This window comes from Somniosus microcephalus, chromosome 1, assembly GCF_052327205.1.
Source record: "Somniosus microcephalus isolate GS21.2 chromosome 1, FLI_Smic_1.0, whole genome shotgun sequence".
Taxonomy (NCBI): domain Eukaryota; kingdom Metazoa; phylum Chordata; class Chondrichthyes; order Squaliformes; family Somniosidae; genus Somniosus; species Somniosus microcephalus.
This window is the reverse complement of record NC_140987.1, coordinates 258,766,546-258,782,408: the sequence shown is the minus strand read 5'-3', so window position 1 is coordinate 258,782,408 and position 15,863 is coordinate 258,766,546. Positions and strand designations below refer to the sequence as shown.

General features: G+C 47.9%; 1 protein-coding gene across 1 annotated transcript; it reads right to left on the bottom strand.

The window, feature by feature from the left end:
- Nucleotides 1-530: 530 nt before the first annotated feature.
- Nucleotides 531-2,038, bottom strand: LOC147124760 (transmembrane protein 215-like). Its single transcript, XM_085992801.1, has one exon. It carries the CDS (start codon nt 1,643-1,645, stop codon nt 1,022-1,024), a length of 624 nt encoding a protein of 207 aa, XP_085848927.1. The 5' UTR covers nt 1,646-2,038; the 3' UTR covers nt 531-1,021.
- Nucleotides 2,039-15,863: the final 13,825 nt, after the last annotated feature.

Below are 15,863 nucleotides of genomic sequence, written 5' to 3'. Positions count from 1 at the left end.
CTCCTTGAAAAAGTGCAACACCCCCACCGACACCTGGGAATCCCTGGCACAAGACCGCACAAAGTGGAGGAGAAACATCCGGGAAGACACCGAACACCTCGAGTCTCTTCGCCGGGAGCAACCGGAAGCCAAGCGCAAACAGCGGAAGAAGCGCACGTCAACCCAAGCACCCCACCCACCCACCCCTTCAACCACCGTCTGTCCCACCTGTGACAGAGACTGTAGGTTCAGGATTGAACTCATCAGTCACCTGAGAACTCATTTTTAGTGTGGAAGCAAGTCATCCTCGGACTGCCTAAGAAGAAGATATAAATCACACCGAAGAACATCATTGAACGTGATATTGTAACAAACACGATCACCGGCCTTTCCTGCCCAACAAGTTTAGCCATCCACCCCCTCTTAAGCTTCCCTTTAAATGAAAAAAGCGAGTAAAACTAAAAAGACTCACTTTTCCATTCACAAATTGAAACCCTTCATGGTCTCCCGCAATTAACATAGAGAGCGAGAGAAAAACGATAACAATTAGGTAAATAAAAAAATGAATGTTTTTATGTTTTGGGTCATTGTAAACTGCACCCTGGATGCGGATTTACAAAAACCTCGCTCCTTCTAACATACTTCAGGCAAAGTTCCTGTGTACATGTAACGAGCACAAATCAGATTCTAGTCTAAAGTCTAGGCACGGATGGGGAATTAATCGCTGCATAAAACAATGCAAAGAGTCTGCTGAACAAATCAGAGGTACTTGCCCAATGTAACAGTTTGCACATTATAGTTATCTTAAGATTTAATAACACTTCAAACCCAATTGTCTTCGTGCCAATTTAAATATAATCTACAATACACGCATCTAATTGCTATACGCCAAAATCCAGGTTTCGGTTTGTTGATAAAACCACCCAAAGATGAAGGCTAAACATTGGAACTTGTTTGAGAGGAGCTGCTATTCGGCTGCGGCGGCTGCACTTCGGGTTCAAGTTTGCCCGCCCATCCATTTCTCCAATATCTCCAAGTCCGCTCACACGACTGTCTCGTAGTCCCAGCAAAGTCTAACGTGTTGGGCTTCCCCCGGGCTGGGGTAACAGCAGTAATACCTCCCGTAGGGCACACTGTCCCGGGGAGAGTAGACCACGCTGTCCCGGGTGGAGTAGACGCTGGTGTAGAAGGCGCTATCCCGGTTGGAGCAGAGGCGATCGAACACGCAGTAGTTGAAGACACCGGACGGGTAGTAAGTCTCCAGGTATCTCCTGGCCGTTTCTTGGTCGCTCTTCCTGATCAGGCTCTTGGATTCCACGGCGAATCCTCCCTCCTCGACCTCGGGGGTCTGGGTCCGGGTGGAGTTCTTGGAAACATCCTGCCAGCTCCCTCCGACGCTTTGGTCAGCCAAGAGCTGGTCCTCGGCATCTCCTTTGGTGGTGGAACCGCAGCAGGCGGGCCACTTGGAGCATCCGTCCGTCTTCTTTGCCAGAAAGATGGCAGCCAGCCCTGGTAAGAAGATGGCAGGCCCGATGGCAATGAGAGGAACATCCCCCAGAGTCTCCCCTCTAACTCCAGACACGGTGAACATAAACCCAAACACTAGGAAGACACTGACCAGGGCCACCACTAGCCCTGTCCTAGGGTTGATGTTGTCAGGTCTCATTGTGAAGCACTGGGTTTGGCAATTAACAATCCAGGTGGCTTAAAACCCAGAAGACTTTATTGTCACCGAGTTTGGTGGGATAGACAGTCCTTTTCTGGGGTATTCCCCCCAATTGCCTCTTTTTTTGTCTTCTTTCTGATAAGAGGAGATTATCCACCCTGGGCTCCAGCTTCAGCCAGCCTTGGTATCCAGTCTGATGATCTGGGAGTGTGTCAGTGACTGAGCAAACAGACTTAGCTCTTCAGTCATTGGGTCTCATCGGAGTAAGAGAGATGGAGGGAGAATAAAATGAGCAGAAACTCGAGAAGAGCCAAGAGTAATTGGAAACCCTTCCCATACTGACTGGGGCATCAGTGAGCCTGGTGGCTGTGTATGTTAATCAGCGAGAAACTGTAGTGGCAAGCGAAGAGGATCATCTTATCATCCAGCTCTCCTTAATCAGATATCCTTTTACATTGAACTCTGGTTAAACACCGAGAACTGCGTATATATCCATTCATGCAACACAGTCTGTATTTCACCTCGCTGGAGATTGCTTTCACAGATTTTAATGAATTCCGATTTATGGAGAAGTTGGCCACCTGTCCCGCTGTCTTTAGTGTCACCATTAATACCCGTGACGTCCTCCTATTTATACATTGATTGCATTTATTGAAAGGGAGTTCTCTCACTCAATGCAGTTTAACTGTGCCTGAATTATATTACAAATGCATGCTCCTGTATTTGACCAGGTTAATCATAAGGGCACTAGATAGTCATCAAATGAAGGGAATATCGTTTAGTAGTGCAGCATATACTAACACTGCACTCACGGGTTAGACACACACGGTGCGTGTAGGTTTCTGCACAATATTAGCGCATTGCTGTTATAGAAAGAGCTACCAAGTTTGTAGTAACAATGATGACTGACACACGATTCCCTCCTGGGAAGCGATTATGCAATCTTTCAAATGGAGAAAACAAACTCACAAGCTGCCAAAAGTATTTCTCCTCCCTTTTAAGTACTTCCTCAACTCGGAACTGGCTTCTCCTGGGTCGAGGAATGCGAGCAAGTATTTCGGCAAAGGAACTTCTCTAACATCCTAAACACTTCCGTTATGAAAACCCACCCAGGGACAAGCGTCCCGCGTCGGTTGCACCTCCTATATATAGCACATGGAAGATGGGCTCTTGACATTTCTGGGCAGTCGATCTGGAGTTGGTGGAGACTTCTGAATGCTGTGTGTTTTTTTCTTCTAAAATGGGCCGCAGGAGGTGAGAGATGAGAAGTGGAGGAAATCAACAACAACAACTTGTATTTATTTGGGCCTTTAATGTAGTAAAAGGCCCCAAGGCGCTTCACAGGGGTGATTATCAAACAAAATTTGACACCGAGCCCCTCCCTATCTCTATAACCTCCTCCAGCCCTAGGAGGGGGTACAATAGCATAGTGCTTATGTTACTGGACTAGTAATCCATAGGCCTGGACTAATGATCCAGAGACGTGAGTACAAATAATAAAATAGTTAATTAAATAAATCTGGAATATAAAGCTAGTGTCAGTAATGTTGACCATGAAACTATCGGATTGTCCCCTGGTTCACTAATGTCCTTTAGGGAAGGAAATCTGCTGTCATTACCCGGTCTGGCCTATATGTAACTCCAGACCTACAGCAATGTGGTTGACTCTTAAATGCCCTCTGAAATGGCCTAGTAAACCACTCAGTTGTAAAAAAAAAGCTATGAAAAACAATAAGAAGAATAAAACCAGACGGACCACCCGGCATCGACCTAGGCACCAGCTTGGGACACGACATCGACACACCCAGCCCTGTCGACCTTGCAAAGTCCTCCTCACTAACATCTGGGGATTGTGCCAAAATTGGGAGAGCTGTCCCACAGACTAGTCAAGCAGCAACCTCACATAGTCATACTCACAGAATCATACCTTTCAGCCAATGTCCCAGACCCCTCCATCACCATCCCTGGGTATGTTCTGTCCCACCGGCAGGACAGACCCACCAGGGGTGGCGGCACAGTGGTATACAGTCGGGAAGGAATGGCCCTGGGAGTCCTCAACATTGACTCCGGACCCCATGAATTCTCATGGCTTCAGGTCAAGCATGGGCAAGGAAACCTCCTGCTGATTACCACCTACTGCCCTCCCTCAGCTGATGAATCAGTACTCCTCCATGTTGAACACCACTTGGAAGAAGCACTGAGAGTAGCAAGAGCACAGAATACACTTTGGGTGGGGGACTTCAATGTCCATCACCAAGAGTGGCTCGGTAGCACCACTACTGACCGAGCTGGCCGAGTCCTGAAGGACATAACTGCCAGTCTGGGCCTGCGACAGGTGGTGAGAGAACCAACACAAGGGAAAAACCTACTTGACCTCATCCTCACCGATCTACCTGACGCAGATGCATCTGTCCATGACAGTAGTAGTAGCAGTGACCACTGCACAGTTATTGTGGAGACGAAGTCCTGTCTTCACACTGAGGACATCCTCCATCATGTGTGGCACTACCAATGTGATGAATGGGATAGACTCAGAACAGATCTAGCAGCTTATAACTGGGCATCCATGAGGTGCTGTGGGCCATCAGCAGCAGCAGAATTGTATTCCATCACAATCTGTAACCTCATGGCCCGGCATATCACTCACTCTACCAATACCATCAAGCCATGAGACCAACCCTGGTTCAATGATGAGTACAGAAGAGCATGCCAGGAGCAGCACCAGGCGTACCTAAAAATGAGGTGCCAACTTGGGGAAGCAGCAACACAAGACTGCATGAATGCTAAACAGCGGAAGCAGCAAGCTATCCCGCAACCAATGGATCAGATCAAAACTCTGCAGTCATGCTACATTCAGTCATGAATGGTGGTGGACAATTAAACAACGAATGGAAGGAGGAAGCTCCATGAATATCCTCATCCTCAATGATGGCGGAGCTTAACTGGCAGAAACTTAACTGGACCAAACACATAAATACTGTGGCTACAAGAGCAGGTCAGAGGCTAGGTATTCTGCGGCAAGTGTCTCACCTCCTGACTCCCCAAAGCCTTTCCACCATCTACAAGGCACAAGTCAGGAGTGTTTTGGAATGCTCTCCACTTGCCTGGATGAGTGCAGCTCCAACAACACTCAAGAAGCTCGAGACCATCCAGGACAAAGCAGTCCACTTGACTGACACCCCATCCAGCACCTTAAACATTCACTCCCTCCACGACCAGCGCACCGTGGCTGAAGTGTGTACCGTCTACAAGATGCATAGCATCAACTCGCCAAGGCTTCTTCGACAGCATCTCCCAAACCTGCAACCCCTACTGCCTAGAAGGACAAGGGCAGCTGATGGATGGGAACACCACCACCTCCAAGTTCCTCTCCAAGTCATACACCATCCTGACTTGGAAATATATCGCCGTTCCTTCATCGTCGCTGGGTCAAAATCCTGGAACTTCCTCCCTAACAGCACTGTGGGAGTACCTTCACCACACGGACTGCAGCGGTTCAAAAGGCAGCTCACCACGACCTTCTCAAGGGCAATTAGGGATGGGCAATAAATGTTGGCCTTGCCAGTGACGCCCACATCCCATAAATGAATAAAAAAATGTGTGTGCTGCAGTGGCCCAGTACACATTCACCAACATTACCCTCTGCACTTCAGAAACCACCATGGCTGCCCATCCTTTGATCTACTGCTATCTTATTCTGCTGTGGCTCAGTCCATAGCACTCTCAACTGAGTCAGAAGGTTATGGACTCATAGTCTCACTTCAGAGACTTGAGCGCATAGTCAAAGCTAACACTCCAGCACAGTGCTGAGGGAGTGCTGCAGCGCGGAGGTGTTGTCTTTTGGACCGAGGCCCTGTCTGCCCTCTCTGGTGGGCCTAAAAGATCCCATGGCACTATTTTAAAGAAGAGCAGGGGACTTCTCCCTGGTGTCCTGGGCGATTATTTATCCCTCAACCAACTTCACCAAAAAAAACAGATTACCTGGTCATTATCACTTTGCTATTGGTGGAAACTTGCTGTGTGAAAATTGGCTGACGCATTTCCTACATTACAACAGTGACTGCACTTCAAAAGTACTTTAATTGACTGCAAAGCATTTTGGGACATCCTAAGGTCGTGAAAGGTGCTGTTTAAATGCAAGTCTTTTTTTTGCACAATTGGAAGTAAACTTTCTGGACAAAGTTGAAATAATGGCCCAGAAATTCGGGTCTCCACGGGTGAGTACGCATGGGGTACCCACCCGTAGGCCCAATGGAAGTGCCGGTTTCGTGCATGCACTGCGCATGCGTGGGAAACCGGCACTTCCGTTCCCCTGAAAGAAGGGGTTCAGAGGTGGAACGCGTGCGCATCGAACTTACGAATTTATTGCAGGTTTTCCCGGGAGGGTAAGTCTCCAGGAGTTACACTTTTAAAAAACAGGCACAAGGCCTGCTTTTTACAAGGTAAGTGGTGAATTAATTAAAATTAAAACAATTTTTCCACAGGTTTATTATTTTTAAATAATTTAAAGAAAGGTAAGTTTATTTTTAGCCCCGTTAGAAAATGTAATTAATTTTTTCAAAAATTTAAATTATTGTTTAAAAGTTATTTCATGTAATTTATAGTTATTTTTAAAATGTGATTTTTTTTTACATTTATTTGAAGATTTAGTGATGTTTTGGGGCTTATGGTATTTATAGGTTTGACAGCTCTTCTGTCAAACTTATGAATGAAGCATTCCCTGCTACCATTGGCTCTCCATGGCCCACATGATCCCAGGGGAGGCATCGAACTAACTGCGCCCCTGGGATATGCAAGCACTGCGCGCCGGCAGTTGGAGGAGGCCGAGGATCAGAATCCCACGCGGGCCCAGAGCTCAATGGTCGGCGCGGTAGGTAAGTGCAGGTCGGGGGCTTGCACCCACGGGAAGCCCCCGACTCGAATTTCTGGGCCAATGTGCGACACATCTTTCTCTGCGTAAGTGATCTGTTTACGTGCGGTTACTGTTTTGTACTTAGGTGCGTCCCCTTGGTGAGACAGTGTAGCTTTTTTTTTTTAATTCGCTTATGGGATCTGGGCGTCGCTGGCAAGGCCAGCATTTATTGCCCATCCCTAGTTGCCCTTGAGAAGGTGCTGGTGAGCCACCTTCATGAACCGCTGCAGTTCGTGTGGTGAAGGTACGCCCACAGTGCTGTTAGGTACGGAGTTCCAGGATTTTGATCCAGCAACTATGAAGGATCAGCGATATACTTCTAAGTCAGGGTGGTGTGTGACTTGGAGGGGAACTTGGAGGTGGTGGCGTTCCCATGCACCTGCTGCCCTTGTCCTTCTAGGTGGAAGAGGTCGTGGGTTTGGGAGGTGCTGCCAAAGAAGCCTTGGCGAGTTGCTGCAGTGCATCTTGTAGATGGTACACACTGCAGCCATGGTACACTGGTGGTGGAGGGAGTGAATGTTTAAGGTGGTGGATGGGGTGCCAATCAAACGGGCTGCTTTGTCCTGGATGGTGTCGAGCTTCTTGAGTGTTGTTGGAACTGCACTCATCCAGGCAAGTTGAGAGTATTCCATCGCACTCCTTACTTGTGCCTTGTAGATGGCGGAAAGGCTTTGGGGGTCAGGAGATGAGACACTCGCCGCAGAATACCCAACCTCTGACCTGCTCTTGTTGCCACAGTATTTATGTGGATAAATATCATTATAAATAAATATCATTTCTCTTATCTGGAAGGAGGAGAGCATGCCAAGGGATCTCAGAGACGCCATAATTGTGAACATCTTCAAGAAGGGTGACAAGTCTGATTTTGGTAATTACAGAAGAGTTTCCCTGCTGTCTGCCACAGGGAAAGTCATTCACAAGAATGCTCCTCAATCGCCTTCTCCCAGTGGCCGAAGAGCTCCTCCCAGATTCGCAATGCGGATTCCTCCCACTAAGGGGCACAATGGACATGATCTTCACCGCACGTCAATTACAAGAGAAATGCAGGGAACAGCATCAAAGGCCTTCGACACTGTCAACCGTGAGGGATTATGGAGTGTCCTCCTCAAATTCGGCTGCCCTCAAAGATTTGTCACCATCCTCCGCCTGCTTCACGACGACATGCAAGCCGTGATCCTGACCAATGGTTCCACCATAGACCCAATTCACGTACAGACTGGGGTCAAGCAAGGCTGTGTCATTGCATCAACACTCTTCTCGATCTTCCTTGCTGCAATGCTCCATCTACCTTCAGTAAGCTCCCTGCTGGAGTGGAGCTAATTTACAGAGCAAATGGGAAACTGTTCAACCTCCGTCACCTCCAGTCCAGATCCAAGGTTGTCCCATCCTCTGTCGTCAAATTACAGTATGCAGACAACGCTTGCGTCTGCGCTCACTCGGAGGTCGAATTCCAAACCATCGTCAACACCTTCATCGAAGCGTACGAGAGCATGGGCCTTACATTAAACATCCATAAGACAAAGATCCTCTACCAACCTGCCCCGCCACACAGTACTGCCCCCCGATTATCAAAATCCACGACAAGGTCTTGAACAACGTGGACCACTTTCCATAACTCAGGAGCCTACTGTTGTATCCGTGTGTTAATGGAGACACGGAATGCAGGAGTTGGTTTAACAGGTGTTTACTGAATAAAGTCTGGAGGTGAACTAAAAGATACAAGACGCTATACAGGCTTATATACCCGAGTGGTCACTACCGGTATTACAGTACACAGGGGCTCTTAAAGGTACATACACTACAATTCCTCCCCTTTTAGATAATTAGTACATAACATTTTAAGTAATCATTAATTAACATGTTTACAAGAACAATAATCTACACATTTGCTGCAGTTAATCAATTATAAGTCAGTCTCTCTGGAGGCTTCCTGACTCGGTCTGGATAACGCCTCAGTGGTATAGTAGTTTTCGGTGGTGTAGTAGGTTCTTTTGGCAAGGTCGATTCGGCTTGAATGCCAGTGTCGGGTTCATCTGGTTCCAGTATCACCGGATTGGAGGTAGATACTATGGGTATCTCTGCTTCATCATTAGGCGTATAGAGTTGTGGTGTAGGTTGTCCCTTTTCGGATGACTCTATGACCTGGTCAGCATGGCGCCTTATTATGCTTTCTGCAATGTCTACAGTATACATCAGCGGTCCTAGTCATGTGCAAATAGTTCCAGGCTGCCATTTCTCGGTACGGTAGTCCCGGGCCAAAACTTGTTGACCTATCTGGAAGGTTCTAGTTGGCCTTTCATTCATGCCTTGAAATTGCCGGTTCTCTACGTCCCTTCTGATGTTTGGCTTGATCAAATCCAGCTGGCATCTTAGTCTTCTATTGAAAAACATCATGGCGGGAGTTTGGTTTGTAACCACGTGTTGCATTCCTGTACGCAAACAAGAAGTTATCTACCTTATACTGTAGATTTATGTCTTCATTACCCATGGCCTTTATGGCCTTCTTGAAGGTCTGGACAAACCTTTCAGCTAATCCATTGGTGGCGGGATGGTATGGGGCAGACGTGTAGTGCTTAACCACGTTGTTTTTTAAGAACTTCCTGAATTCTTCGGACACAAATTGTGGTCCATTATCAGAACAGATCTGTTCAGGCAGCCCATTCCTGGCAAATATGGTCCTTAATACTGTGATGGTTTTTTCCGTGGTGGTGGAGGACATCTTTATTACCTCCGGCCACTTGGAGTGTGCATCAACCGCGATTAAGAACATTGAGTCCATAAATGGACCAGCAAAGTCGATATGTACCCTTTGCCATGGAGATGAGGGCCACTCCCATGGATGTAGAGGGGCTTGTGGTTGGGCGTTTTGGACCTTCTGGCATCCTAGACAGCTCTTGGTCATTTCTTCGATGTCTCCATCGATACCTGGCCACCACACAAACGCTCTGGCTAGGTTCTTCATTTTCACTCCACCCAGATGCCCCTCGTGAAGCTCCTTTAGCACTTTATCCTGGAGTTTGGGTGGAATCACCACTCTGGATCCACACATCAAGGTTCCTCGGCACACTGACAGCTATTCTCTTCTTTGCGAGAATGCTGGTTCGCCATGTGCCGGCCATCCCTTCACCGTTAAATCGTAGACTCGTGAAAGAGTCGGGTCATTTCTCGTTTCCTTTTCAATGGTAGAATTTGTTACTGGTAGACATTCCACTATGGTTGAGTGGAACATCTCCACTGGATCCACTGTAGGTGCCTCTTCTACCGTTGGCAACAGTAGGCGCGATAAACCATCAGCATGCCCATGCTGTTTTGATCCTTTGTATTCTATGTCATATTGGTGTGCCCCTAGGAAAAGGGACCACCTCTGTAGCCTTTGCGCTGTCATAATGGGAACGCCCTTTTTAGGGTTGAATATGGAGACAAGGGGTTGATGGTCAGTCAACAAGGTAAATTTTTGTCCATGCAGGTAATGGTTGAATTTCTTCATTCCCCACACCAGGTTGAGTGCTTCCCTGTCGATCTGGGCATAGTTACACTCAGCTTTTGCGTCACGCTCATTGAACTCAGCGATCGGCCGCTCCGAGCCATCAGGGAATCTATGCGATAATACCACGCCTATGCCATAAGGGGATGCATCGCACGCCAGTCTGATTGGCAGTGATGGGTTGTAATGAGCCAAAACTTCCTTGGACGTGATCAAGCCTTTGCATTTATGGAAGGCATGTTTACAGTCTTCGCTCCATTTCCAATTTACTCCCGTTTGTAGCAGTTCGTTAAGAGGGTGCAGAACAGTTGACAAGTTCGGTAAAAATTTATGATAGTAATTTATCAATCCCAGGAACGACCTTAATTGTGAGACATTTTCAGGTGCTGGGGCTTTTATGACCGCTTCAATTTTTTCAGGTGACTTATGCAACCCTTCGTTAATTATGTGGCCACAATATGATATTTGTTTCTGGAAAAATTCGCACTTGGGGCGATTTGCTCGTAGGCCCCGTTCTCTCAGCCTAGTGAGCACCTGCTCCAAATTGGCAAGGTGCTCGTTGTCATTTTCTCCTGTTACAAGGATGTCGTCTAGGTAGCATTGAGTCCCCGGAATCCCTTGCAGGACTTGCTCCATAGCTCTTTGCCAGATAGCTGGAGCTGATGCTACTCCGAAAACCAGTCGATTGTACTGGTACAGGCCTTTGTGTGTGTTTATCGTGAGATACTTTTTAGAGGCCTCCTCAACCTCCATCTGTAGATATGCCTGTGCCAAGTCAATTTTGGTGAAACGTTTCTCTCCGGATAGTGAGGCAAAAATATCTTCTATCCTCGGAAGAGGATACTGTACCGTGTGAAGGACTGGGTTTACAGTCGCCTTGAAGTCCCCACAGATGCGAATTTTTCTCTGTTCTTCAGATTTATCATTATTCAACGTTTTCTTCATGACCGGGACGATGGGTGTTGCCCACTCGCTCCAATCTACCTTGGATAACATGCCTGCCTTTTCCAAATTCTCCAGCTCTGCCTCGACTGCTGGACGAATTGCGTATGGCACCGGCCTTGCCTTAAAAAACTTGGGAATTTCCGCATCTTCTACTTTTATTGAGGCGGTGACGCCTTTCAAGGTTCCTAGTTCCTGTTGAAACACTTCTTTGGCGTTGGCCAAGATGTCTTTTAATCGTTCAGGTATGACGTCATCCTCATTTTTTTTCTTACTGGTCACCGTCAGTGCCTCAATGGAGTGCCAGTCTAAACGTATCTTCCTGATCCATTCACGTCCCAACAGCGGTGGACCACCATCTTGCAGAACGTATAAATACAACTTCTGTATTTCCTTGCTGTTGTATACAACAGGCACCTTTATTTTCCCTCTGGGGTATACTTTCTGCCCCGTATATGTCTTCAAGATAATGGATGTGTCTTTCAAAGGTATATGCGGAAATAGCCGCTCGTAATCCCGTCGACTTATGATGGTCAGAGCTGATCCTGTATCTAGCTCCATTTTAACTGAGGACCCCGCTATCGTGAGGGTAACCCAAATGGTCTGGTAATCTTCTTTGGCAATTACATTATGTAATTTGAGACAGCTTAGTCTCTTGTTTCCGGAGTCGCTATCGCTCTTCTGGTCTTCGGAGCTACTGTCCGTCATCATTTGTACCTTTCTGTACTTTTCCTTATTGATTTTTTTTCTGTCAGTGGATTTTTTGTTTCCAGATTGGCATACACGTGCGATGTGTCCCATCTTTCCGCATTGCCTGCATGCTTTGTCCTTGAACCAGCAGTCCCTCTGGTCATGGGTGGATCTGCCGCAGCGATAACATCTCTCGAAATCCCGTATCATTTCATGGGTGCCGAAGTCCTGTGGCTTTTGCTGTATCTCTGCAGCTCCTCTTGCTGCTGCTTCGTATGATACAGCCACACTGAAAGCCTTGTCTAGTGTCAAATCTTTCTCAGAAAGTAGCCTTTTCTGTGTTCCTTCACTTAGGAGACCGCAGACGAATTTGTCTCGTAGAGAATCTGCCAGTCCTGCCCCGAATTGGCAGTGCTTTGACAGCTTTCTTAATTCGGTGAGGTAATCAGCGTTACTTTCATTCTTGTGCTGATTCCTCCTGAAGAATTTGAATCATTCCGCTATCAGCAGTGGTGTTGGGTTTAAGTGCTCCTGTAGGGTATCAACAATCTCCTTAAAATTCTTGTCTATCGGTTTGGCTGGAGTGATTAAGTTTTGTAACAGCCCGTATGTCCTTGCGCCCATCAGATTTAGAAGTACCAATGCCTTTTTATCATCCTCTACTTCATTCGCTGTGCAATATACCTCCACTCTTTCCACATGTGGTCCAATCCTCTATATCACTATCGAAAGCAGTAATATTGCCAGTCTTAGGCATCCTGAAAATCAAAAATGGCGCCTCCCGCACTTTCCTTTCTTCCCTGCCGAGAAAAAAATGGCGCCTCCTGCGCTTTCCCGCCGCTGCTGACAACGCTGTTCTCTGCGGTTTTTATTTACACAGATATTTTTAATAGTTGGAGACTCGTTCCCGCCGGACTCTCTGGGACTTTTCCTTCCCTCTGCTTGGTCCGAACGCCGACCTGCTTTGCAGCGCCGGCCGTCTCCCGAGTGCTCCATCCTCCGTCTCTGTTTGCCTCCGCCTTCCAACTCGCTGCTCGGCCCCGCTTCAGAGCCACCCGATCGAGCCCCAGCCCGCCGCCCAGGAAGGATCAGTGCAGTACCTGCCACCAGCCCAGCTAGCTGGTGAACTCACAGTTTTTTTGGGGGTTTTTTCTTCTTCGACCTTCGTCTGAGGAATCGATCTCCTTGAGGCGCTGCCGAATTGCAGGTAAGTCCGTTTCCAATTCGTCGCCACTGTTGTATCCGTGTGTTAATGCAGACACAGAATGCAGGAGTTGGTTTAACAGGTGTTTACTGAACAAAGACTGGAGGTGAACTAAAAGATACAAGACGCTATACAGGCTTATATACCCGAGTGGTCACTACCGGTATTACAGTACACAGGGGCTCTTAAAGGTACATACACTACACCTACTGTGAGCAAGGGCAGACATCGATGACAAAGTCCAACACTGCCTTCAGTGTGCCAGTGCAGCCTTCGCTCGTCTGAGGAAGAGAGTGTTTGAAGACCAGGACATCAAACCCGGCACTAAGCTCATGGTCTACAGAGCAGTAGTGATACCTGCCCTCCTGTATGCTTCAGAGTCATGGACCATGTACAGCAGGCACCTCAAAGCACTGGAGAGCTACCACCAATGCTGCCTCCGCAAGATCCTGCAAATCCATTGGCAGGATAGGCGCACCAACGTCAGTGTTCTTGCTCGGGCCAACATCCCCAGCATCGAAGCTTTGACCACACTCGATCAGCTCCGATGGACGGGTCACATCGTCCGCATGCCCAATACAAGACTCCCAAAACAAGCACTCTACTCGGAGCTGCAACACAGCAAGAGAGCCCCAAGTGGGCAGAGGAAATGCTTCAAGGACACCCTCAAATCCTCCTTGAAAAAGTGCAACATCCCCACCGACACCTGGGAATCCCTGGCCCAAGACCGCACAAAGTGGAGGAGAAGCATCCGGGAAGGTGCCGAACACCTCGAGTCTCTTCGCCGGGAGCAAGCAGAAGCCAAGCACAAGCAGCGGAAGGAGCGCACGTCAACCCAAGCACCCCACCCACCCGCCCCTTCAACCACCGTCTGCTCCACCTGTGACAGAGACTGTAGGTCTCGCATTGGACTCATCAGTCACCTGAGAACTCATTTTTAATGTGGAAGCAAATCATCCTCGGTTCCGAGGGACTGCCTAAGAAGATTTATGTGGCTGGTCCAGTTAAGTTTCTGGTCAATGGTGACCCCCAGGATGTTGATGGTGGGGGATTCGGCGATGGTAATGCCATTGAATGTCAAGGGGAGGTGATTAGGTTCTCACTTGTTGGAGATAGTCATTGCCTGGCATTTCTGTGGCGCAAATGTTACCTGCCACTTATCAGCCCAAGCCTGAATGTCGTCCAGGTCTTGTTGCATGTGGGCATGGACTGCTTCATTATCTGAGGAGTTGAGAATGGTGCTGAACACTGTGCAGTAATCAGCGAACATCCCCATTTCTGAGCTTATGTTTGAGGGAAGGTCATTGATGAAGCAGCTGAAGATGGTTGGGCCTAGGACACTGCCCTGAGGAACTCCTGCAGCAATGTCCTGGGGCTGTGATGATTGACATTCAATCACCACAAACAACTTCCTTTGTGCTAGGTGTGACTCCAGCCAGTGGAGCATTTTCCCCCTGATTCCCATTGACTTCAGTTTTACTAGGGCTCCTTAATGCCACACTCGTTCAAATGCTGCCTTGATGTCAAGGGCAGTCACACTAACCTCATCTCTAGAATTCAGCTCCTTTGTCCATGTTTGGACCAAGGCTGTAATGAGGTCAGGAGCTGAGTGGTCTTGGCGGAACCCAAACTGGGCATCAGTGAGCAGGTTATTGGTGAGTAAGTGCCGCTTGATAGCACTGTCGATGACAGTTTCCATCACTTTGCTGATGATTGAGAGTAGACTGATGGGGTGGTAATTGGCCGGGTTGGATTTGTCCTGCTTTTTGTGGACAGGACATACCTGGGCAGTTTTTCACATTGTCGGATAGATGCCAATGTTGTAGCTTCACTGGAACAGCTTGGCTAGAGGCACGGCTAGTTCTGGAGCACAAGTCTTCAGCACGATAGCTGGGATGCTGTCGGGGCCCAGTGCACTCAGCCATTTCTTGATATCATGTGTGTCTTCTGGAACATATTCTATTGCCCCTTCCAGGTACTTTCCCAGTAGGAAAAGTAAGTGAGTTGGTCGGCTGTTGGGTGCCAATGGGAGCCCCTTGGGTTTGAGGTGGCTCTGGTTCATGAAATGGCCTTGCAATTATTGTCCACCATATCTGCTGCAGAGATGGCTGGTTTTGTGGAACATCTTCTGTCCTTTGAGCAGGGAGGACTGGATGGGACAGATGTGGTGTTAACCCTGGCAGACAGCGACTTCTTCTGTACCTATTCCAGCTGTGCCCCAGCTGCTGGGCACTTTCTCAGTATTTCCACTAATCCACATGAGAAAAGACATGAAGCTTGTGACATCCTGCCACAAAGTACTCCCTAGCTGATCCCAAAACCTGTTTAAGCCTTGTCTCAAGGTTCTCTCCATCTGATCGTCAAGATTTTTGAAGCCTTGTAAAAGAACTAGCCTTGGCCTATCCCTCCTTGTCCTCCTACATCTCGACAGAATTTGATAAGATGGAACACACCAGCCTCCTCCAACTTCTCTCCTTTGTTGTCCGCCTACATGGGGCTGCCCTCACCCCATCCTTCGGAATACAGCCAACATATTTCCAACAATGGCTTCTCTTCCCACCATCACACTGCCACTCCCGGGGTCAACCAAGGTTCTATGCTTGGCCTCCCCCTCTTCCTATATGCTGCAACTCAGTGAGACCATCCACTGGCTCAGCGTCAGGCTCCATATATATTCTGACGATGCCCAGATCTACCTCTCACTCAGCTTTCCCAACCCCACAGTAGATGAAAGGATGGGCACCCAACATCTTTCAGGGATGAGCCACAATTTCCTCCAATTTAACATCAGGAAAACCCATGCCATTGTTTTATGTCACTACCAGAAACTCCACTCCCTTGTCATTGATTTCATTCATCTCCTTGGCCAATATCTTGGACTGTACCAGACCATGCAAAACCTTAGTGCCCTGTTCGACCCTGAGATAAGCTTTAAACCCTACCTCTTATCCATTAGGAAGGCCACCTATTTCACTACAACACTGCC